We start from the raw sequence: 22546 nt of genomic DNA, 5'->3' as shown, positions 1-22546 counted from the left end.
GAAGATGCTGCAATACCTCGAGAACATGGAACTCAGTGGAAACATTGAACTCGTCAAGGCGGGAAAAGAAAAGGGTTGGAATTACGTGTTGTGTAGTCTTCTCTACCGCCGACGGGGAGCAGCAATAGCCGAAGCAGGTCGGCTCATGGCGTCGTACGTAGGTGCGGATACTGTTGTCTCCAGCATTGTCTTTCGTCGCTTAAGGTCCAGGCTCCCCATGTCATCGCTTGAGGGGCCGCGCACGATGTCGTCGTCGTCGCCCCGTCCCCTCTTCAGGCCCGAAGCCGAGCCATTCATCACCGGCGGCTGGGGGGCGTAGCCGTTGGACATGGAGCTCGACATGTCTGCGGGCGGAGCATATACATCGTTGCCCGAAGTCCCGTTGGTCGGTGCCCGGTCACTCGTCATCACATTGTACAGGTTGCTCGTCGACTGCTGGACGCGCTGCGGCGAGTTGTACCCGCCGTGATGCTGGTAGTAGGGCTGAGGCGGCGCAGCAGTTCGAGGCGTTGCGCGTCCCGACGCAGCCGGCGGGTGGCTCTGGGAACTCGCCATCTCCGACGGCATGTTGGAGTCGTTGTTCATAGACGCCACGCCCGCCGCGTTGTAGCTGTACGGAGCGCGGGCGTGGTCGTAGGACGCACTGTCGTGGGTGTACTCAGCCTCGTGCTCGCCTTCCTCCTCGCCGTGGCTCTGGTTCTGCTGCTCAGCAGGGCCAATGCCATTGGAGCCCTTGTTGTCGGGCTGCTCGTTGGAGGAGATGGTCGCAGGCGGTCGGCTTGCGGGGGGTCCCATCTCGCTCTTTGAATACGAGGCGGCCTGGCTGTACAGGCGATCCGGGGGAGGGTTTGCCGAGTTCTGGTAAGGCGACTGTTGGGCCGAGGGTGCGCTGTACATCTGGCGCTGGCTGTCATATCCCTGAGCAGCGGGAGGGTACGACTGCATGCTCTGGATGGAACCAGGGGGCGTTGCTGCCGGGGTGTTTGGCATCGAGCGCGCGCTGCTGAGGCCACCGTCCATGCCCTGAGATCCGTTCATGCCTTGATTCGGCCAGTTGAAGCCCTCCGAGGTTGCCATGTTACCTATGACGCTCGAAGCGCTCGTGGGCGGCGTGGGGAAGGTCAGCGCCCGGTCAAGAGGAGGCCGGCTGGTGGCCGACTGCGAGGGGAGCGATTGCTGGGGGCCGGGCAGAGCCAGAGGGTGGTGCTGTCCGATGGATGGAAGCCCAGGGGGAGGCGGGTTCCGCATGGGGACGCTCTCGCGCCTTTGCCGGTCGGCAGCGGTCATGACTTGGCTCGTCCTCCCAGGATTGGCGCTGGGATGGTACAAAAGGGCACCAATGTTGTGCACGAAGAGCGGGTACAGCATCTCCGTGATCTTCTCCTTGTTGGCAAAGTCCAAGGCTCGCTCATACGGGATCCTACGAGCCATATGTTAGACGCCTACATTCGCTTGCGCTTCGTCGGGCAGCATGATTAAGAGGGGGAAAACAACATACCAAACGCCCTTGAGATGCATGGGGCCAATCTTGACGACATGCCGAACCTTTTCGCTCTTCAGGATGCCATCTCGACGGCCACGAGTCATTCCAGCAACGTTGAGCAGCTTGGTGCCGTTGATCATATGGTTGTCTAGAACCAAAGGCAAAAGTCAGCGAACATTGTCCAGCAGGCAAGGCTCGTCAAGTCGTATCCACTATACCTTCTCGCCTAGCGACGCAGATACCTCGAGCCTCGACCTGGAAGCAGAGGCTGCCTTCGTCCTCCCACAGAGTGGCGGTGACACGAGGCTTCATGCCTGGGGGCGGCTGCTGTCCCGTGGTGTCGAATCCGACGTATTGGGCCTGGCCAGCCACGCCGGGGATGGAGGGCAGGACAGTCGACGGGTTTCCCATGGTATTTGACACCGACGGAGGGGCGGCCGGGGGCGACGTCAGGCCGTTGGCGTAGCCATACTGGCTGTAAGGGGCCGGGTTGGAGTACGAAGGCCCAGGGGGCAGCAGTTGAGACTGGTGTTGCGAGTAATGCGCCAGACCGCCAGAAGTAACGGTCTGAGGGGGCGGGGGTTGCCCAGCTGACATGTGCTGTGTGTAGTACATGTCGGCACTCTGGTTCATCGCGTCGTAACTGACGATGGCGGTGGCCGGCCCCGTGATGGCTTGGGCGGGCAGCGTGGGAGACGGGGTCTTGGGGCCGTTTGACGATGAAACAGAGGTATACGACGACAGAGACCCGGTATGAGAGCTGATTGACGAGGCAATGGACCCGACTCGGGGCGACGAGGTGTTGGAAGAGTCTGCCTGGTAGGGCAGCGGCGGGAGAGACGGCAATCTGTCGCTGCTCATAAACGATGAGCGGGAAGCGGCGTGAAAGCCCAGGTAGGGGAGGTCAGAAGGCCCTCGGGTCTGCACTTGGCTGTGTGGCAAATCCAGCTTTCCGGTGTTGGCCTTGTAAGAGCAGACGAGTGAAGCAGACGAGAGCAGCGTCCCGTCAGGAGATGAACAACAGAAGAAATCAATGCGGTGGAATTCGACGCTGGCCACTCAAAGAACGCTCGCAATGACAGAGTCCAAAGCCAATCGGGAAGGACAAGACACGATTGAGGGCGGGGGAAACCGAGGATTGGCTCCAGAGGTCCAACAAGGCGTGGTAGAATCTAGCGGTGATCAAACGCTCGACAACAAACGGTGAGAAAGACGAGGCAAAAACTTTTTTTTTTCCTTTCCGGCACAGTAATGGATACTCGTAAAAGAAGAGTCTTTAGTCGTAACAAGGCATCAAGAATCAGTCGTTTCGTCTCAATCGTAACATCCGCGGCGATGTCTCCAGGTCGTTGCAGCCGGCTGGCTCTCCCAGATAGCCCACGGCGAATCTCCGAGGCAGTATCAAACGTCGGGCGATGAGGGCGGTGCAACAGGGCCACCGACGGTTCCAGGCAAATGGAAGACTCCGGGTCGAAGCGAGAGGGCCGGAGCAGCGATTGAGGGAGGAGGCTCGGCTTGGAGGGCAGGAGAGACGCTCTTGAGACGGGCCACAGCTGCGTGCAAACAACTGCAGACGTTTGTTCGCTTCCTTGTCAGGTCACCCACTACTGCAATGCAGAGCGATTAGCTGCGTTGAAGGCCGGATAAGAGAGGGAGGACGAGGACGAGGCGGGGGGATGTGAGGGAGGCAATGAGAGAAGCAACGAAAGGGAAAGGAGGAAGACGGCAGGGGAAGTCGATGTGGAAACAGAGGGAAGATGTATGTAGAAGAGACGGACAGCTGCGGCTGGCGATGTCTCGTCGTCTTGTTTTTTTTTTCTTCTGTTTTTTTTTTCCTTCCCTGACCTTTGCGCTCTCTTTCGGTGGGGAATAAGACGGCGCCAACGGCACAAGAGACAAGCACAAGGAACAAAACAGAACAAAAGACAAAGACTCAACCAGATGTCAATGGAAGTCACTCACCTTGATCCTGGCCTTTTGGTCTCGGAAGCTGAACCGCAAGGGAAGAGAGAGGAAGGAAGAAAAAATGAGGAGGTCGGTGGAGTCGTGAGGACAAGAAGGAGGAAGAAGAGCAGGAAGCAAAAAGACTGTCGCCAGGCCAGGCCGGGGACGCTTTTGTTTTTGGCGGTTGAGAGGGGAGGCAGACCAACGGGGCCTTGGGACGGGCCAGGGAACAGCGAGCGGTACGAGGATGGACGTCGACGGAGCGCTGTGAAAGGGCACAGAGGCAGCGAGGCAGAGGCAGAGGCACAGGTACTGGTACCGGTACCGGTACTTTGCACTAGCAGCAGCGGTAGCGGCAGCGCCCAGGTTCAGGCAGGTCCAGAGTGGGCGGCAGGCACAAGCTCGGGGTGGGGAACTGGAGCGCTGGCCAGTTGGTTACAGTGGAGGGGCCGGTGCTCTCCAGAGCTGGCGGGCGGCAGGGCACGACGTTTCTTGTACAGTACACGAGGGGGGCGGTCCCGGGACAGTGCTGGACACAGTCGCCATTGCGCACGAGGGTACCGCGCACCACCGCCCGCCGGTACATGTACCTTGCCCTGTCCTGCCCTGCCCTGCCCTTCTTCTCTTCAGGTGCAAGGTTGCCCCCTTGGGCGCGTAGGTACGAGGGTAGGGTAGGGTAGAGCGGGCAGGGGTCTGAGCCAAGCAGCACAGCACGACCCTTCGCGGTTAGGCCAGAGTGTGGGCGGATTGGCGACTCGGCCTGGTGTGGGCTCGCAGGTGGCAGGGTTCCGTGGTACCGGCCGGCGTGGCGTTGCGCTGTAGCGGTACGCGGGCCAGGCCATGCACTGAGGCCCTTTGCCGCAGCCCAGCAAGCCGTCGCCGCGTGCAAGGCCCGCCACCTCGCCAGCCGCCCGCCGCTCGCCAGTACCGGTACCTGCGGCCAGGTACTGCACCTCCCGTCACTGCGTCTTCCAGCTTTCAATTTGTTCAAGTGTTGCCATGACGGTGCTGTGCTGTGTGCTGTGCTGGGTAACCTGCCCGTACGTGCGAGTACTCCGTACATGTAGGCGCTGGGCCTCCAACCCCGGACCTTGGCCAGGGCACTCGGCGCTGGAGCTGCCCGCTGTATGTACTGAAGCTTCCATGCGTCGGGGCCGTTATCGCGCTGCGGCACAAACGCACTGGCGGTGGCCTGCGGTGCAAGTACTCATACCTGCGCAAAAGGCAGCGGCAGGTACATGGCGCCGCACACACGCCCGCGAGAGCCCGTACAGGGTACACGTCCATGTGCCGTCCTAGCGCAGGACCGCTGGTCTTGTTAGCAGCTCCGACTCAGCTCGGAGCCCCTCTCTCGTCTTCCCCAACCTCTCGTCGTCGTCGTCTGTCCCCTCCTCTCGCCCGTCCATCGCCGCCCTCGTCGCCTGTCTCTGCCTGCTGGCTAAGGGGCGATTTCACGCCATCCTATGCCCGTAGAGGCCCAAACGCTACAGCAATCGACGAACCTCCTCTCTTGCCAGCAGCTGCAGGTCTCTTCCCGCCACGGCGCCAGCTCCACAGTTGGGCGCGCACTGCTTGCAGGCTGCAGGCTTGCAGACAGCTGTCTCCCGAATGGTGCGAGGCAGTTCCGCAGCGAGGACAGACGGACGATACAGTACTTGGTACTTTGGCGCGAGTCCAAGCACGCACACGCACAAGTTCTGCGATTCGGGGTGGAGCTGGGCGTCCAACGCAGGGTAGGCCTGGTCGCGACAAGGGTCAGAGTGCAGAAGGGGGGTGTGCCAGCGCGGCGTGGGTGGATCAGCGTTGCACCAGGATTCGATGGGGCCAAGGTGAAGTGGTGATGGTCGATGGTTGATGGTCGTTAGCAGACAAGTCGCGGCCCACCATGACTTGTCGACAGGGGACGGACGGACAACGGGCAGACGGGGCATCCGGCCACAAATCCCAGAGTGCTGACGGCGCTTGCTTGGCCTTTCGAGAGAGAGCTTTGTTGCTTCCTTTGCCTTGGCCCTGCCATCTTGACGACTCTCGCCCACCGCTTTCTCGCGTCCCCTCATTCGCCTTCTCTCGTTCTGGTCTCTGATGCGCCATGTCTCTGTCCCCTGTTTGGGCATTGGGAATGGGCTGACTCCTCTTGGACGGATATCCTCAGTGCATTTACGGATCAACTCCTGACCACAGGCTCGATGGTACCTAGTAGTATCAATGTTGCCATCGGTCTGTGAGAGCAAGCTCGCTCTGCAGCGGGTTCGGAACGAGTTGTACTGTATGTACATACATGCGCGTACGTGGGGCCAGGGTCGATACGATTAGACAATCGCATCAGAGATCTTGCCTGGATAAGACGATTCTGAGTTGGGGGGGACCCGGGCAACGGATGGTGCTAAGCACCCTGCGATGGCTTTAGCGAGAGAGTGTGCAGGCTCATACCTGCATACGAGTAGGTACAGTGCTTGTACTCGGCAGCCTTTCGGGGAGACACAGGCGCTGCTTTCATGGGAAGGGAAGCCTCTCAAGACGAGGGGAATCTCCACGAGCTTCCCGTCCCTGCCTTGGCACCAGGAGTCATGGAGCTATGGCGGCATGGTGGCAAGCAGCATGATCAGCGCGTCTATCAGACCGTCTGGCACGGCCGGAGGGATAACATACGGCTTGACGGGTATCGTGGGCAACAGCAGTGCACCGTTTGCATTGTTGACACCCAAGGCCCCGATCAGCGTTATGCGATACTAGGCCTACGTATGTACATACACGCACCTACCGGCACCAGCTCGGGAAGCATTGCGACTTCTGGTCATTGGCTCTCTCTCTCTCTCTGCCTTTGCTGCCAGCCCGTGCTAGGCTGGGAGTGGCTTAGGCGTCGGCCGACGAAATCATCTTGGAGCGCTTCGGCTGCTTTCTGCTAACGGAACGGCTATCGTATGCCAGTGGCTGGGCCACCTCCGTCAGCAAACCCGTTTCCCACACACCGTCCTTCGAACCGATCCGCCAAGCGGCTCAGGTGCTGCCGAGACAAGGCCCTTTTTTCGTCGCGATACGAGCGGCTTACAGCTGCAGCTTGTGCTGAGTCCTTACTTCAGGTGGTTTCCTAGCGTTGCTCATTTGACTTGGCCGGCACGATAATATGGGCTGCCGGACGGCTCGATATTGCACATACATACTACAAGTACCAGCCACTAATGACACAGCGCGCCTTTTGCGAGGAGAACAAGTCTCCCTTTTTCTATGAGCCTGTGAAAAGATGAGCCAAGTCTACCGTCCAGGAACAATATCCGCACGAAGTCATGCCAGTTGCATCTGATATTGCGGGCCAGCTCGGGACAGAGCGCCGCATCGTCGTCGCCGTCCTCCTGTGCCCTTCGACTATCATCGACTGCCTAGTATCTATTTCGTACTACTATCTCTGCCCTTTGTGGTGGCGCAGACGCCATCTAGGAAGCTTCAAGTCCGCCTCCGCTGATCAACACGGTGGTGCCAGCTATTGGTAAACGAAACTGCATCGGCCTTTACCTTTCATAGGGGTCTCAAATCGCCATAGCTTCCGCGAAACTCTGTTGGAACACTAGGACGAGTGGCTCTTCGACAAGGTGAGAGGCTGCATAAACACGTGTGTGATGTTGCCATTTCTGATATGCTCTTTTACATTTTTCCTCGGCCTGTTCCTGAAAGTTTACTGCTCAAACTGCCCACTGAAAAGCCCTTCAGTCAACACACTAGTTAATGCTCATATATCGCGCCGGCTTTTGTACCTCTTTTCACGTTCTGAGTCCCAAGTCCCCAGTTGTAATCAGAAGCCTACGAAGCCGCAGCTTAATTCCACACTACTAGCTGAATTTCGGCTTCGAGTGACATCACATGCCTCTGGCAGGAACAGGCAACCCAGGTAGGACAGACAAGCCCACATAAAAGAATAAGACCCGGGGAAAAGGCAAGGAAAAGGAAGAAAAACGGCTCAAGATTCGCAGCATTAGCCTGGAGGTGAAGGGGCGACCATCCGGCTCGGCTTGCTAGGGCGCACAGCCTCTGCAGGTACTTCTCTAGCTGGCTGCAGAGGGTGGAGTGCTTCAGTCCCAGGATGGACCAAGATGCCGAAGAAGTTCACGGGTATTACCTAGGTATGTAGTTCGCGTCTACCTGGTGTGTGGTATTGACCTGTTGAGGCTGGCGAAGCTACAACTGCAAAGGTACATCAGCAATCTAACACAAAAGTTCCGCTGCATCGTAATGATGGAAACTGGCGACCTCGGCGATCTTCAAGCCGTCTGGCGCTTCAGTGCAGACATCAACTGTAACGCCTGCTGGGCTGGCATTGCACCGCTTTGTAGCGCATTCCGCACCGGACGGGATAAAGGATTTACCAGGTACAGGCGCAGATTTGAGTGTCGATAGGAGTCGACCAATGCAAGGCAGAACGCACCGCATCAATCGATTTGCAGTGGTATGTATGGGGGAAGGTACGGATCATTACACGGAGCACGGCATATTACGAGTACTTCCAGCTCGAGGCAAGTCCAGTCTGCAACCGCTTCATGCCGAGAACAAACGGCAGTTCTAGCCTCAGTCTCTCCATCTCAACTTCGATCACCAGCAGCCAATCTGGCTTCATCGACTCACTCCCAGCCTCAGCATTGCTCATTCGGCCACTTCGAGCAGCTGCCGGGATCGTCCAGGGTAGCCAAGGTGCGAACTGCTATCGCGATCAACGTCCGCTGCCGAAAATAGAAACCGGGCTACGGAGTATTAGCCGTACATACATACACACACACAGTACAGTATGTGCAGGCCATGGACACCTCAAGCTCTGTCGATTTCGGCGATCTGCCATGGCATGGTGCCAGCGTGCGTCCAGAGCCGGCTGGCGATGCAAGATGCACGCACGCATGACGGGGACGACGCACCTTCGCATCAGGAACAGAGTTCCACGATGCATCCGCTGTGCAGGGCAAGGCGCGCACGGTAACGCCTCCAGGATCATGCGGGCCGGGGGGGCAGACGCTTCTCCATGGGCTCGCCGCAAGCCCGAGTCCGCCTCTGCAAGGCATTCCTGCACTTTGGCCTCGACGAGAAGGCCGCAGCCATCGTGGTGCTTGGCCCATGCCATGATTCCAGCGACTCCAGCTAGCCTCCGGCCGTCAAGCAGCAGCAATTGCCGCCAACTGCCAGCCATTGGCTCTGGCCGGAGCCCGGGCTTCTAGTCGCATCATGGCGTGCGCGATAATTCGCCCAGAAGCGATCTAGCCTACAGCCAATTGCGGCGGCTGGCTCGATTGCACGTAATTACACCTACCAACCCACTCACTCACCGATGCCTGTCCATGAATGCTAACAAAGTGCCATCCAAGACAGGTCTCTCACTCTTCCCTGAGCTTCTGCATATGTCTTCGTATGCAGCCCTTACCGAGACAAGCCTGTGCTACATATACTCATGGGCACGTACGTACATACATATGGTGGCGGAAAGATGCAAAATGCCCGACATAATCTCTACCGACCTTACTCTTCTGTCCGCAACGCCGCCCATGCGTGACCCCCGACATGGTAGCTTGGGCCCCGGACGACTCTACTGTATCTCGAAGAGAAGACATCATCTGGATGGCGGTTTGTGCTCGGCAACTCAGTTCTCCACCAACTCAAGACACAAGCACGATAATCTTCAGGGCTAGCCTTGGCAGCCGCCACCCTTTGAACCGCGAAATTAGGCCAACCATCCTATTCGTCCAAGAAATTGGACCAGCGCAGCTCTTATCGTTTGTTGCACCAGGAAACTCAATCGACCTCCCCCTCTATCTTGCCTCAAAGGCGTACTTCGGGAGAGGCGAGTACGCGGTACGACTATGGAAACCTTGCATCCTACCTGGTGGTGAAACGAAGCAAAGCATCGCGGCTTTCCAACGTTTAGTTGGTGATCTCATACCATTCCTCCAGCCCGGTGACCCCACAGCCGGACAATAACCCAGCTAGGCGGGCGTCTTGCGATCACCGAGGACCTGGCAGATGTGGAGGAAGAGGGTGCAGTGAAAGCGCCAATGCAAACTGGCAAGGTCCCCCCGGCTAACCATTGCGATCCCGGAGACGCGCCATTGCGAATTGCAAAGCTTCCACGGAGCAAGGCTGCCCGCTGATATGAAATGCTGCTTTCACCAACGCTCTTGCGATTCAGTCCTCGCCCCCGTGTCTGGCGGTAGCCGTTCGAGCGCTCCTCCTTTATTCACCACGGCCAACTCTGGACGAGGATCTGATATCCGTGACATGCCGGCTCTGGGATGTGGTGCCACTGCAGAAGAAGAGGTGGGGTGCTGCCGACCGAATGCAAGATTCCGTCGGGGACTAAAGCGCCGCTCATCTTGCCTGATGCACGCTTGTCAAGGCGTGTGCAAGAATCCATACTTGCATAACCTGCATGTCTTGGACAAGTATCTTGCACATACATACTATCTTGCAAGGAGATATCTAGCAGGCAACGCAAACAAACCATAAACCCGTTGAGGACAATGTTTCGCCACCAACACGTCTGGGATGTCAGCTCCACGGCTGAGCTACCGCCGGTATGTCCAGAGGCTCTGTGCCGTACCTCACATGGACGTCCGTCAAGCATACATGCAATGTCGGCTCAGGGATCATGCCTCGACTTCCGCTCCTATCCACTGGATGTACGACTAGGAGGGGGTAGCTGCTACTATCATGTAGCGACGAGGCTTGGGACAGAAGAAATAGAATTGGGGGTTTCTTTGCCTTCCTTTGCTCGTCAAAAATGCTTCGACAAGACAACTACCGTTGTTCCTCGACAGCAATCGGCAAGAAGGGCCTATGAGCCTTCTGGTATCGTGCTTCGCATCTTCTCATAGCCATTTTCACCTGCTTTGTTGACACCGACGAGCAGATCATGGGGGCCATTGATAACGCCAGCAAGATTGCTCCCACGAGAGAACGAAGTACCTTCTATTCCCAGCACCTGGTACCTAGCTGAGGTTTACCTGTATGCGCGACTGTTCAACTCGCACTGTGACTTGGTCATCCGTGCCGTACCGGTACTTCTCCCCAGCCATCTATTATCGAAGCATGGCCTGAGCTTTTAGGGGAGCGAACGCGAAGGGAGGGGGTGATGGGGTGGGGGGGTATGCGTTGGCAAGCTTTCTCCCGTGCTCTTGGATCTGCTCTCGCCCTTTCGTCTCCTTCTCCCTTTCGTCCCCTTCTCCCTTCCGTCTTCAAGGAGATAATATCGGTTTTCGACGCAACAGGTGTCTAGCCCGTCTACGGAGTATGAGAATGGGTCAGGCCCGGCCCCGAGGGCTTTAGCAATCCTCCCTGACTTGAGGCTCATCATGACCGGCTCTCGTATCTCACCCAAGAAAAAACCTTGCAGGAGCGGGGATTCAAGAACACACCCAGCCAACTAGAGCGGTTGTGGTGTCTTGCATCTGGGGAGGCTTGACAGCTGGCCGTTCCCCACTGGCTGTATCATCTCGCCAGCACGTTTCAACAAAGGACACATGGCCAGCCACACGACCAACTCGGGGAGTTAGTATATTTTTGGCCATGATCTTGGATCTTTCTTGTCTTACTTCGGAGCAACCATCACGCAGCATTGCCAACTGCCAATGAGGACTTCACCACTAACAGTGGAGGTGGTATCCTGTTCCTTTCACGTGGGCCAAAACAAAGGAACGGCCTCCTCCGGCGGTCGGGAGTGTCAGAGTGTACCACGAGCCAATTGAGCCTGCATCGCCGTCCTTGCTATGACCAGACCAGACCTTCAGTGCATGGCCGGGGAGAGGAATTGCCACCCCAGCTGGACGAGAAAGAAGCAGGGCTTTGGCAGCAATATTGGGACAGCACGTTGTGCAACTCCAGGTTTTCCACTCCAAGGCGACCGCACCGCTTCGCTCGTACGCGCTTGATCCCAACCTTTGCACCAGATCCTAAACGGAGGAGATGGAGCCATGACGTTTTGTGCAGCCGACATTGGTGAACAGACACCAAACGACGGCCTCTTCATATACTGCTACTTTTATAGAGCATACGATCATGTTCTCTCAGCTCCATAGACATCCAAGGATGGGTGCTTTGCCTGGCCAGTAGTAAAATACTGGCTCGTACCTGCACAGGCTTCAGATACACTACACAATGTGCGCGCCGCCTGAGACTCATTATGCATGACATGCTGCAGCACTGAGGTGCGGGCTAATCTGGCATGTGAGGCAACTCATCCGCAGCCCTGCTTCGATGCCAGCTGTTGGCGAAGTCTTCAGAGGGGGCGACTCTGTGTACAATGGTCCTGCGTACGTTAACTCCTGAGCAGAACATTTGTTCACCTTGAAGGATGCACCAACTGGGGCGAGTATGCGAACGCATCTCCCGTTGCAAGGGTGAACGAGGTTTTCGGGGTACGAACCAGCCAATGCTCCAGAATCGAGCGCGCTTGTATCATTGCGCGAAGACTCCCCCCGCGGGGCTGCGCACCCACGACACTCGATACTACTTCCCTGCTTTGTGCGAGCAACGCTCTATGTTGACAGATCGCATCAGGCTGAACGTCTGATCGATTCTATCCACGCCATGAGTCTCCGTCCGCCTCCCTCCTCTCTCGGGGTTTGAACAGCTTGGTCCAGCTTGACGGGAACTCTGGCCGTGACGTCTGCTCGATATAGACCACCAAACACTACCGTATCGGAAGCGCTCGCACGGATATGAGTACACAAGCAACTGTCCACAAGGAATTGCACAGAGCGTTGTCACACTGAACCTACACACCACGCGGGCCGGTCGTACGTTGCATACCATCTCGACGCTGTGAAGCCAACCGCGGAGCGTCATCTATCCTGTTCAGCGTCTTACAAGAGCTCCGGCAAAATTCGAAGCTCGTGTCACGGTTCAGGCTTCAGAGTCACGCCTTTTGCGCCACAAATGCTGCCCTCCCCAATCGGATCATCGAGCCGCTCTCCCTGTCATAAAGAATGGGCAAATCAACGTTTCACCAGCTCACCTAGACAATTCAACGGTGCTTACCAAGTGTAGCTCGATCGAAACTCTGCAATGGCTGAGGCCGAACGCTCCCTCGCTTGTCCCCGTCAACCCTAGGTCGAGGTTGAGATGGCGGCAGAGTCCCTGCAGCCTTGCTTCTAGCTTGAAGCTTTGTTTAGGATCATACAACCCAAGCCAGAGGAAGAGGGGGAGGGGTGGCAATGCTAGCTTTGCAGCACTTGCATGATGCACAGCGGCTATGTATGTCTAACACATGGCCAATCACTCTGTTTGCTGTGGAGTCCTGGAGTCGACATGGGGTCCCCTCCTGAGTGGTTTCATGACGGGCGGCCGTTTTCCAGCCCTCGGTTTTTCTCTTCTTTTATACTTTGCTCAACCGCCACGGAGTACAAGCTCGGATTGCAAGAGTATTACCGTACGACAACGAGGCACCGGGTACAGCTTGGCAAAAGGGAGACCTGGTCTCTATGCCTGGGTGTCCCTTTGTTTTCCAAAATTCTGGACATGCACGCCCGCGACTTCTCCACGTCGTTGCTAGTCAATGATGGGCTGTATCCGACATGGCTGTATCTACACAAGAAGGTGCTTCGTACCAAGGGGTTGTGGCTGAGATTCTCTCCGCCTCCCCACCGTGTGTACCGATGCCAGTTTCGGTGGAGGTTGTCGCTTTCATTTGGTCGATCCTACATTAGCCTTCCCGTCTGCTTTGGCGGCCGGATGCGAGCTGGTACTTCCGTCAGCCAGCAAGTGAGTAGGGGTACCGACTCCGGAGCAGCTGGGCGGTGCGCCCTTGATGCACGTTCTTGCGGCAAGGTTATCCCCTACAATATTACATACCTACCGACTCTCGCTGAGCATCTCTGTGAACGACCGAACGCCAAAGACCTTGGCTCAATCTGTTAGGGCATTGAGTTTGGTGTTCTCACCTGGTGACACTCGATATCAATGGTCGGAACCTTGCTGATGGTGCTGTTCCCAGCACTAATTCTGGGGTCCTTCTCTAACAAACCCCTTGCTCACGGTACTGTACGAGCAGCGGATTCTGCCATGTCTTCTGGCCGAGCTGCAGAGGAACGATGGTCTCTTGTTTTCAGCTCCAACGCGAGAAATCCACACACAACTCGACTGCCATTGGTCGTGGGTTTTTACGTGTCAATTGAGCTGCGGCCAAGCAAGCGGGATAATCCCTCTGCCTCTCCCTCTCCTCACCTCGGTTCCCTGGTCCTGCTGCCCAGGGCCTACCGGAGACGAGGCGAGCCTTTACTTCGCACGAGGCAAAGCGGTTGTCGCTGCTCTTCTCTGTTGTTATTTTAGCGACTCCAGTGGCCAGGGCGGCGAGGGTCCTCAATATCAGCCAGGCCAATGAGAGCACACCACGTCTCTGCCATACCACACCAGATCCCGTGAAGGGCCGCCGCCGTCGCCGGCGCTGTTGTGTGGCTTCCCACCCCCAGCACGGGCCAAGCACGTCAACTCTCACGCAGGGCTGGACTTTTTGAGGGAAAAGGCGGATTCACTGCCCTTCTGTCGAGCCAGCACATCCAGCCTTTATTGGAGCTTTCAAGGATGTGCTGCCCAATTACTCAATGGAACTTGATAAGCGAAGCTGTACAGGAGCCCTGCGACCCGGGACTAGCGACCGTCTGGGCCATTGGGCTCTCGCTCCGTATCTCGTGGTGGCCACTCACACTGTTTCCGCCTCAGACGAATCTTCTGAGGAGGAAGTCAGAGGTTTCCCTCCACTACGAGTATGCTGCTTGCTCGGACGTCCTGGAAGCAGCTTCCTGACCTCGACTTCCTTGAACCACGATCCAAATTTCTCTGGAGCTTCTTATGAGTAGTCCTCGATGGGAGCAGCTGAGATAGGGGCAGTCTGGTCCGATCCGAAGTTCGAGCATAGATTCTGGTCCAGATGCAAACCACATGTCATGATCGCGGTCATGTACTCAAGCATAGCTGCCTGTACGATATGCGTGGCACGAGCGTTGCACTTGTATCATTGAGGGACTTGCTTCCCCTGGGGCTCGGCATATCAGTCAGTGCAAGAACGAGTTTGGAAGTATTATTATATGCGTCGAAGTATGGTCCGCCTCGTATGGAAAGACTGAGCGTTCTTCTTTGGCTTCCCTCGTCAAAACTTGCGCAAACACCGCTGCCAACACAATTGCTATTTATGCTTCATGAGCTACAGACGGCTTCAAAGCATGAGCGCTGAACAGAGAGAGGCCATGGACGAAGCCAGATATCACCGAGGGGCGCGCAGTTTGCCATCATGGGACGATGCAATGAACCAGACCAGATAAGGCCTCTCTGGTGCTACTGTGAGGTTCCTTGGGTCCGGGCCAGTACATTACCTCTGGCCTTTGGTGGCAGAACAAAGGGAAGCCAAGAGAAGAGACAGCCAGCGCGCATATGCACGTTCTTCCTCCGATCCTTTTGAAGTCTCTCCGTCTCTGCCTGTATTAGGGCCCTCGTGAACTCCGAACGACTTGTCACTCACGAGTTAGCTGTGGCCACTAGCGGTCTCGTTGCTGTCTTTGCCTTTCAAACTGTCTTTTGGGTCGTCCAACTTGACCCAACTGCAGCATTGTCTCGCCCTGCTCTGTTTTCAATTGGGTAAAGAACAGTGGCGTTATCCACTGGACTTGTTCGACGATGCCCAGGGAAACGTTGAGGCTCAGACTGATATGCCGATTGAACTTGCTCCTTGCAACTACTGTACCAATTCCAAGCCGATCACCTCACGTGCAAATTTTTGCCAGCAGTTGAGGACAAAGACGGGCAAGGTCTAGATCATTCGCGTGATGAGAATAGTACTCCGTCTCTTGCCTCTGGGATCATCAAGCTCAGCATTCCCTCATGGGAGAGGCACAGGCTCTATTATCAGCAGGTTTTGCCTCCCTGGAACCACGTGGTCAATGCTGGATGTATAGTCATGCAATCCTGATGTCCGTTTGCCTCCTACGCTGGGTGGAGCACTGGTCTGGAGGAGAGAACGTGACGTGCCGTGGTCCGCTCCTTGAGCTCACGGTTCTGCGATCCTGTTTCTCTTTTTGGCTTTTGGAGCACTGCCGGCAGGCAGAGGTGTTTGATAGATCGGACCGCTCCTTTTACTGTCCTCGGCCGCCAACTGAGAGGGACTTGTCCATGCGATCAGAGATCCAGCCGCGATGGTCACTTGCCCTGAATATGCCTACCTACTCTTCCGGAGAGACATGTTCCCCTTTGCTCGTCGTCCTCTGACCGGACATAGTACTACAGCACTACTACTAGTAGTAGTACTATGTACAGAGGGACAAAGAAAAGAGCTGGGGCTCCGTGTGCTTGTGTGCGGCCGTGGTGGCGGCTCCAATTGCCTAGCGTCTGTCTGGCTTTGCTGTTTCTCTTGTCTCTCTTGCTCCTCACCGCTTATTGCTCTGCTCTCTCGCACACATTTCTGATGGATGGAGAGCAGCCCCCTCCCTTGCATACCCGATTTTGCATGGAGTTCCACTCTGGAGGGGGGGAGGAGGAAGAAGAAGAAGAGGAGGAGGAGGGGCGTGGATTCTGGGGGAGGGGTGTTGCTTGTGGGTGTGCGTCTGTGGGCGATTCGGCTTTGCTCTTTGAAACTGGCTCAACTGGAGAGATGAGCTCTCGCTGGCCTGCCATTCGTCTTTTTTTTTTTTTTTTTTTTTTTTTTTTTTTTCATATTATTTTTATTATCAATTTTTCCGTTCCCTATGTCTTCTTCCCCTTTCCCTCTGCTCTTCTCCTCTCAGGGTATCATTGTCATGCCCTTTTTTCTTTCTTTCCCGGACGTCTGATATGTGAACCCACTCAACTGCGTTGTTCTCTTGCGTTGGGGCCCTTGCCAGCTCAGAGGACAGGGGGGAGGATCCGCCCGCCTGCGAGAGGACTAGGCGGTCCGTGGGCAGATCGCATTGGTACGTAGACAAGGCAAGGCAAAGCAAGCAAGGTCCTCTTTTCCGTGGTCACGGTATGAAGTCACGACGAAGGGATCCCAAGTTCCAAGTTCCAGTCTCAGACCTCTCGGGGCCGAAGGGTGGTGGTGGTGTTGGTGGTAGACTGATCTGCCGAGATCAAGCGCGAGCGAGCGACCAAGTAGTAATAGTAAGTGAGTGACTGAGAGAGTCTGAATGAGCGAGGGCCAATGCAATGCGAAAAGAGACCCTTGGGACGATAGTAAAAAAGAACGGGGATTCATCTACCAGAGTAGTAGTACGAATTACACCCAATACGACTGAGAAGGATGAGACAAGATATGGGGGGGTCCCTTGGCCAATGCCATAAGAGTGATTGATACCGCACCGGCCAGTCAGCACATGCGACCTGAGCTCAATGCGTAGGATGAGACGGATAATACACCCGACATTCTCTAGAAGGCAGAGCAAAAAAGGGCCAGATCGGGCACCAGCAAAGATGGTCCTCGAGGCTGACTGAAAGGTGGCAAAGACGGGCAAGGACGACGAGTGCATGGGAAGAGCAGAGGCCAACAGCTGAACAAGCCGTTGGAGGGCCTGTCATGACAATGCTTGTACGAAGTGATGATACGCTTCCGTTCCGTCCTTCGTACAAAGCATGAAGTATGTCAATAAACATCGTGAGTGTGTGTGTGTGTGTGTGTGTTTGCTGCTCGTGTGTGTGACGAGGACCAGGATCAGCCCCCGGTCTTCATTCCCTCTCTTGTCTCTCTTCCATTCAGCCCCAATCGTGGTCGCTTGGTGCTCCTTACAGCATAATATGAGATGACCATCACATTTGGAAGCACTGCCGTCAAAGTCGCAGCCACAGGGATTCTGCCGTGGGCAGAACGAGCGTAATGATGGCTCGCTCGCTCGCAAGGACTGTCGTACCGCTCACTTTGTTGTTGACAGCAATAAGAATACCAGCAGCCTCCCAGTAGGTCTCCCGTAGCATCGCCGCGTGGGCTGACATGTAATACATCTTGCTGCAGACTGTCACCCTCGCGTGGTTGTCAAAGATGCTTCAAAAAGGAAGGTCTGAGCTCGTCAGATATCTCAAGACGTTTGGCGCATGATGGTATCGCTTGGCCAACCTGCCGCTCACTCCCTGGGACCCTGAGGCTGTTCATCCCACGCCATGTCATCTTTGTGAGAGCGAGCAAGCAGGCGCAAAGTACGGCAAAAAAAAAAAAACGAAAGCCTGCTGGGCCGACTTCGTGCGAGTAATACAAACAACGTAGTGACACGTTCTTTAGCTTTCCCGCCACAGGCGCGCTTTGAAGCACAACGACCGGGGGAAGCTCTCGCGGCATGGTCCTCTTCGTACGTACGAATCGTCCACCTGACTTGCCGCTGTGATGAGCGGTAAGTGTTTCCAATGAGGCCCTGGAAAACACGCTTCTTACAGCAGTACTAGAGTCTCTTTCTTGTCTCTCGTCTCCCTGCTTCGTGCGGGCACGCTGCCGTGCGAACTGCTGCCTGCCATTATACAGACGACATGCGTACGATTCTGTATGTACGTAGCCAGCGTTGACACATTGGCATGTATGTACGTACAAGCACAGTAGGTCCCTGCTGACGTACATGTGCATAGAGGGCTGATCTGTCTCGCCAATGCATTGATTAGCACTGCGCTGCCTGCACGACGGGATTGGTTGAGAGAGCCCCGGAACCCCGTGGGAGCACGGGGAGCGCCGAGCTTCTCCAGCTCGACCACGACCACGCATTTCCACTTCATGCGACTTGGAGGCTCGTTGCTGGGGTTGGCTTGTTGCAACGGCGAGCAGCTCTGGCATGGACACAAAAGGCCTGCGAATTGCCCAGCGCTTCGATAGCCGGCTGGAACATGCGCTCCTCTCGCTGTGAGAGATTAATTGTCCAGCCATGCCTCTCCAGATGTACCGGTACCGGTGACTCTGCGCTGGGCGCGGAGACGCTCGCATAGGCAACAAGTGCGGGCTTGCTGGTCGTGGCCAACGTTCGGGGACCCATGTTCGGGTCCATCACACAAACGAGCTGTTCCGTAGCCGAGATCCCAAGCCCGGAGCTCCCACGAGACACAACCTCCCGCGTGCTGCCAAAGGCACAGGAATGGCACAGAAACTGCCAACTGGCGGGGAACTCGCAGTGTGCCTTTCGTATGCCGGCAGCAACATCAACGTGCTTCGCGATGGCATCGCATCGTATCGTACAAGATGCTCCGGAATCTGGTGGGGGACCTTGTCTAGTGATCTGCAGCAAAGCGGCCCGGAAGCTGGTTGTGCGCGGCCCCCGTCCATCTGACAACAGGGTCGCCGTGGTTTTCAGTCGAGCGACTGCGGTCCAGACAAAGGGCACAGGGCACAGGACCTTGCACGCGCGCGCACAGAGCAGAAGAGCTGGCATGAAAGGTTTCGGCTGACCTCTGCAGCATGTACCACCGGAGTGTATGTACATACAGCATAGGTAAACAAGCAGGCACACCGGCACTTGGTACAGCACGAGGTTAACGCTGCAAAGCAGGTATGATGCGCATAAGTGCGGCGAGGCAAGATGCCATGTAAGGTGCCGTGGTCCATAATCTGGTAGGGCCAAGCACAGGGCCAAAGAAGGGACCCCGTAGGACGGACGGAGCCTGCGACAGCCGCGATGCTTGCAGAGTTGACCGAGCGGCTGGCTGGTTGGTTGGTCGCGCTGCGTGCCAAACTTCGTGCACGGTCGCGGTGCGCAGTTTTACAACCGGCGCCGTTGTGCTCGTCTGGCGACTTGTGCGGAGAGTTGTCGTGGACAAGGCAATTGGTCCAGGGCAGAGCTCAAGGGCGGGCAGTCGACGAGAGAATCACGGCTGCTGAAGGCGCAATCACCGAACCAGCCACCTCTAGGGGGGAGGGAGTTTGTCTCCCTGAGACGGGGCCCTTGTCGCTGCTCAACGCTGATATGCCGCTTCGTTGCGCTCCGTCATAGACTTGCCAATCGCGTTGAAGGGCGAAGGGGGCATAATGAGACCAGCCGCGACCTGGTCAGGGTATTACACTGGTACAGTCATCTATTGGACGCACAGACTGCACCTGCTGATGAGCGACGTGGCTAGTGAGCAGGCGATGCCTTCATCCGAATAATCATGTGTCCAAGTCTCCATAAGGAGGATCTCGTTGTGAACTCGCCTAGCAGGCGAGACGAGAAAGATTCCATCTGCGCAGAGCGATATCGCAGGTCGATATCTCCATGAGAGGATGATAGGATGAGGGCTGACAGCGCACATCAAACGGTCTCGGGCCTCAGATGCTCCACTGAGCCAGTAGCCTGCTTGTCTAGTTGAATTGTGTAACCACCGTGGAGAGGAAGAGAGGGACAAAAAGAGGCCAGAGGCCTGGAGAAGGACCACTCATGCGCTTATATGGCGTGTTCAAGGGTACCATCTCGAAGAGAGCCTCTGCATGCTGCGCGCGAATCTCACTTCAAGCGCGCATCTCGCATGCAGCTCGGGGCAACCAACCGGCGCATCACTAGGCAAGGCGCATCATGGTGCTGAGTGCATTGCATTCGACGATGAGCGGCTATGCGGAGAGGCAGCTTAGGGGTCCTTGGGTGTCAGTCCTCGGGATTCTTGGGGTCCTTGGGGTGTCTCGCAGCAGGCTTGCTGTGGGTGTGGGGGACTGGCTCTTCAGGGGATCGGCCCTGCGTGAGAGATGCGATGCTGGCCATCTGGCAGAAGCGGGTGGCGATGCGGAAGCAGCTCCTGGTGTAATGGTGGTGGTCTGTTCACCCTCGCAGGAAGAGCAAGCTGAGACATTTGGAAGCGCTGGCCCGACTTACAGCGGACTTTTGTGGCGATGTTCTGGGCCGGGAGTCTGGCGGTGGCGATGCGAGGAACGGGTAGCGTCCATGGCTGCGGATGCCCTCATCAGCGTGAGAGGCCGTCTGAAGGCTCTGCGGGCGGTTCCGATGCCGAATTCGACGATGTTGATGCTGGATTTTGTGGGAGACGGATGGGAGGAAGTTGAGGAAAGATACACAGATACAGCAGGGAGTCATGTGACCTGGCGTCAGGCAGGCGCCGGACAGTCGTGACAGCTGCGGCAGGTCTAGCGGCTCAAACGCGGTTGAAACGCGGTCAAAGAGGGCAGAATGGCGCCGTTTCTTCCTTCTCCCTTTGGTGAAGCGAAAGAGTCTTCTCAAGGGGTCTTGGACAGGGCGAGCAGATGAGCATCTTCTCTCTCTTTCTACATGATACTGCGATCTGCTCCAGCTGCATCTACAGCTGCATCAACACCTGCAGCTACAGCTACAGCTTCAGCTTCAGCCACAGCTAACACCTACTGCACTGCACATACTACCGGGTGCAGCTGCTAGTAGCCCTGCCCCATCCATATGCACGCCATCTCGACACGATCCTCCCCTCCTAAAGAAGCAAAGCGACATGTCACCCCCTGACGGCAACCCCCTGTCCCGCATCTCCGCCACGCGCCGCTTCGATCCTTGGAACTCGTCCGCCACTGGCCACCAGCGCGCAGACACGCAGCCCGGCACCGGATGGAGACACTCGCGGACCAGGAAGCTCAACAGCCAGTTCGGCGCCGGCGACGGTTCCGGCGGCAAAAGGCTGAGCGATACCTGGGGGGCGGGGGCAGAAGACGCCGGTGCTGGTGGTGATGATGCCGGCAGAGGCAGAGGCAGAGGCAGCGGAAGGGGGAGGGCCGGCAGGATGTTAAGCAGCAGTGTGCAGGATGGCAGTAGCAAAAAGAGCAGCGTCATGGACATGCTGACCCGGCCCGGTCTGATGCGCCAGACGCTGGAAGCAAACCAGCCGAAGCAGGCAAACGCAAGAGACAGCCACGATGGCGAGTTCATTGTCGGAGACGCCAATCTCACAGCCGAAGAGCGCTTGATGCAGCAGAGACGGCTGGAGGACGAGGACAAGCAGAAGCAGGCACAGGGAAATCCCCGCAAGCTGTTCGATGGAGTCACCGTCTACGTCAACGGCAGCACATTTCCCCTGGTGTCGGACCACCGGCTCAAGCAGCTCATCAGCGAGAACGGCGGCAACATGTCCCTGAATCTGGGCCGGCGAAAGGTCACCCACGTCATCCTGGGACGACCCAATGGCTCGACGGAAGGGAAAGGTCTTGGCGGTGGCCTGGCTGCCACAAAGCTGGAAAAAGAAATTCGCAAAATTGGTGGCTGCGGCGTCAAGTTTGTCAGCGTGGAATGGTGAGGTTGCCCCTTGTGTATACAGAGGCTCGCAACTTGTCTACTAATGCAGTATATCAGGGTTCTACAGAGCATCCAGGAGGGACGGAGGCTTCCCGAAGCGCGCTTCTCCAATGTCAAGATGGCCGCAAAGGCACAGAATAGCGTCTATGGGCTGTATACCAAGCACGATGCCGCGCCGAGATCCATGTCGTCAGACCCTGCTCCTTGATTACTGTATTTCGACCATGGGCACGCCACGTGTATCCGATTGGACAGCAAAACAATTTGGATAACAAACATTTCATCATGATTAACAGAGACCGGGGGGAAGTCCTAAAGAGAAAGAGAGAGATAACCAGCCTCTCACATTACACCGATACGAGCTCATGATATATCATCTCTCATGGGACACAGAACCAAAACATATCCCCCACGCAGTGCAAGCACGAAACCTATGTTCAAGGAAAACTATCAAAGAAGTAAGGGCAACAATTTCAATCCAGATGGTTCGGAAGGAAACTTGCTCATGCCTCAACATTTAACTCCCTCGACGTGCTACCACCCCTGCTATATTCTCGCCGATGAGGAAAAAAGAACGAAATCACACCAAAAAAAAAAAAAAAAAAAAAAAAAAAAAAAAAAAAAAAAAAAGGACAAACCAAGGAATTCAGAACGTTTGAGCAACGATCTAACTGACTTGAGGCCCTGTCCCGGGCTCACAGAGCGCTCTTCACCCCCCTTTTCTCCCTTGCACAAGAACCGCTTTGTTGTCTTCTATCTTTCCGAAGCGGTGGCGGGCTTTGTGTTTGCGTTTGCATGAGCAGTACTCGCACCCGCAGGGGTCTGGTGAATCTTTCTTCTTTTTTTCCCCCCCTCCTTTTTTCGCTTTCTTCCAACGGAAGTGAAACTGACAGAGGGGAATTTGGGCATTGGATTCGTGCGTCTGAGCGCCTCGGGCCTTTGGAGCAGCAAGGACGCCGACTTCATCTTGCTCCTGTCAGTA

General features: G+C 56.3%; 2 protein-coding genes across 2 annotated transcripts; one reads left to right on the top strand and one right to left on the bottom strand.

Annotated features, from left to right (window-relative positions):
• Positions 1–102: 102 nt before the first annotated feature.
• TRIREDRAFT_74531 (uncharacterized protein) lies at positions 103–2116 on the bottom strand (the record flags this gene model as incomplete). Its single annotated transcript, XM_006961430.1, has 3 exons — positions 103–1420; positions 1499–1631; positions 1702–2116. 3 exons carry the CDS (start codon positions 2114–2116, stop codon positions 103–105), a joined length of 1866 nt encoding a protein of 621 aa, XP_006961492.1.
• An 18705-nt stretch (positions 2117–20821) lies between these two features.
• On the top strand, positions 20822–21727 carry TRIREDRAFT_41794 (uncharacterized protein; the record flags this gene model as incomplete). The annotated part of the gene is made up of 3 exons (XM_006960982.1): positions 20822–21057; positions 21100–21561; positions 21622–21727. Coding segments are annotated over 3 exons (804 nt in total), but the record flags the coding sequence as incomplete, so codon positions are not given.
• Between the last annotated feature and the right edge of the window lie 819 nt (positions 21728–22546).

Source organism: Trichoderma reesei, assembly GCF_000167675.1.
Source record: "Trichoderma reesei QM6a unplaced genomic scaffold TRIREscaffold_1, whole genome shotgun sequence".
NCBI lineage: Eukaryota > Fungi > Ascomycota > Sordariomycetes > Hypocreales > Hypocreaceae > Trichoderma > Trichoderma reesei.
This window is presented reverse-complemented; position numbering and strand designations above follow the sequence as displayed.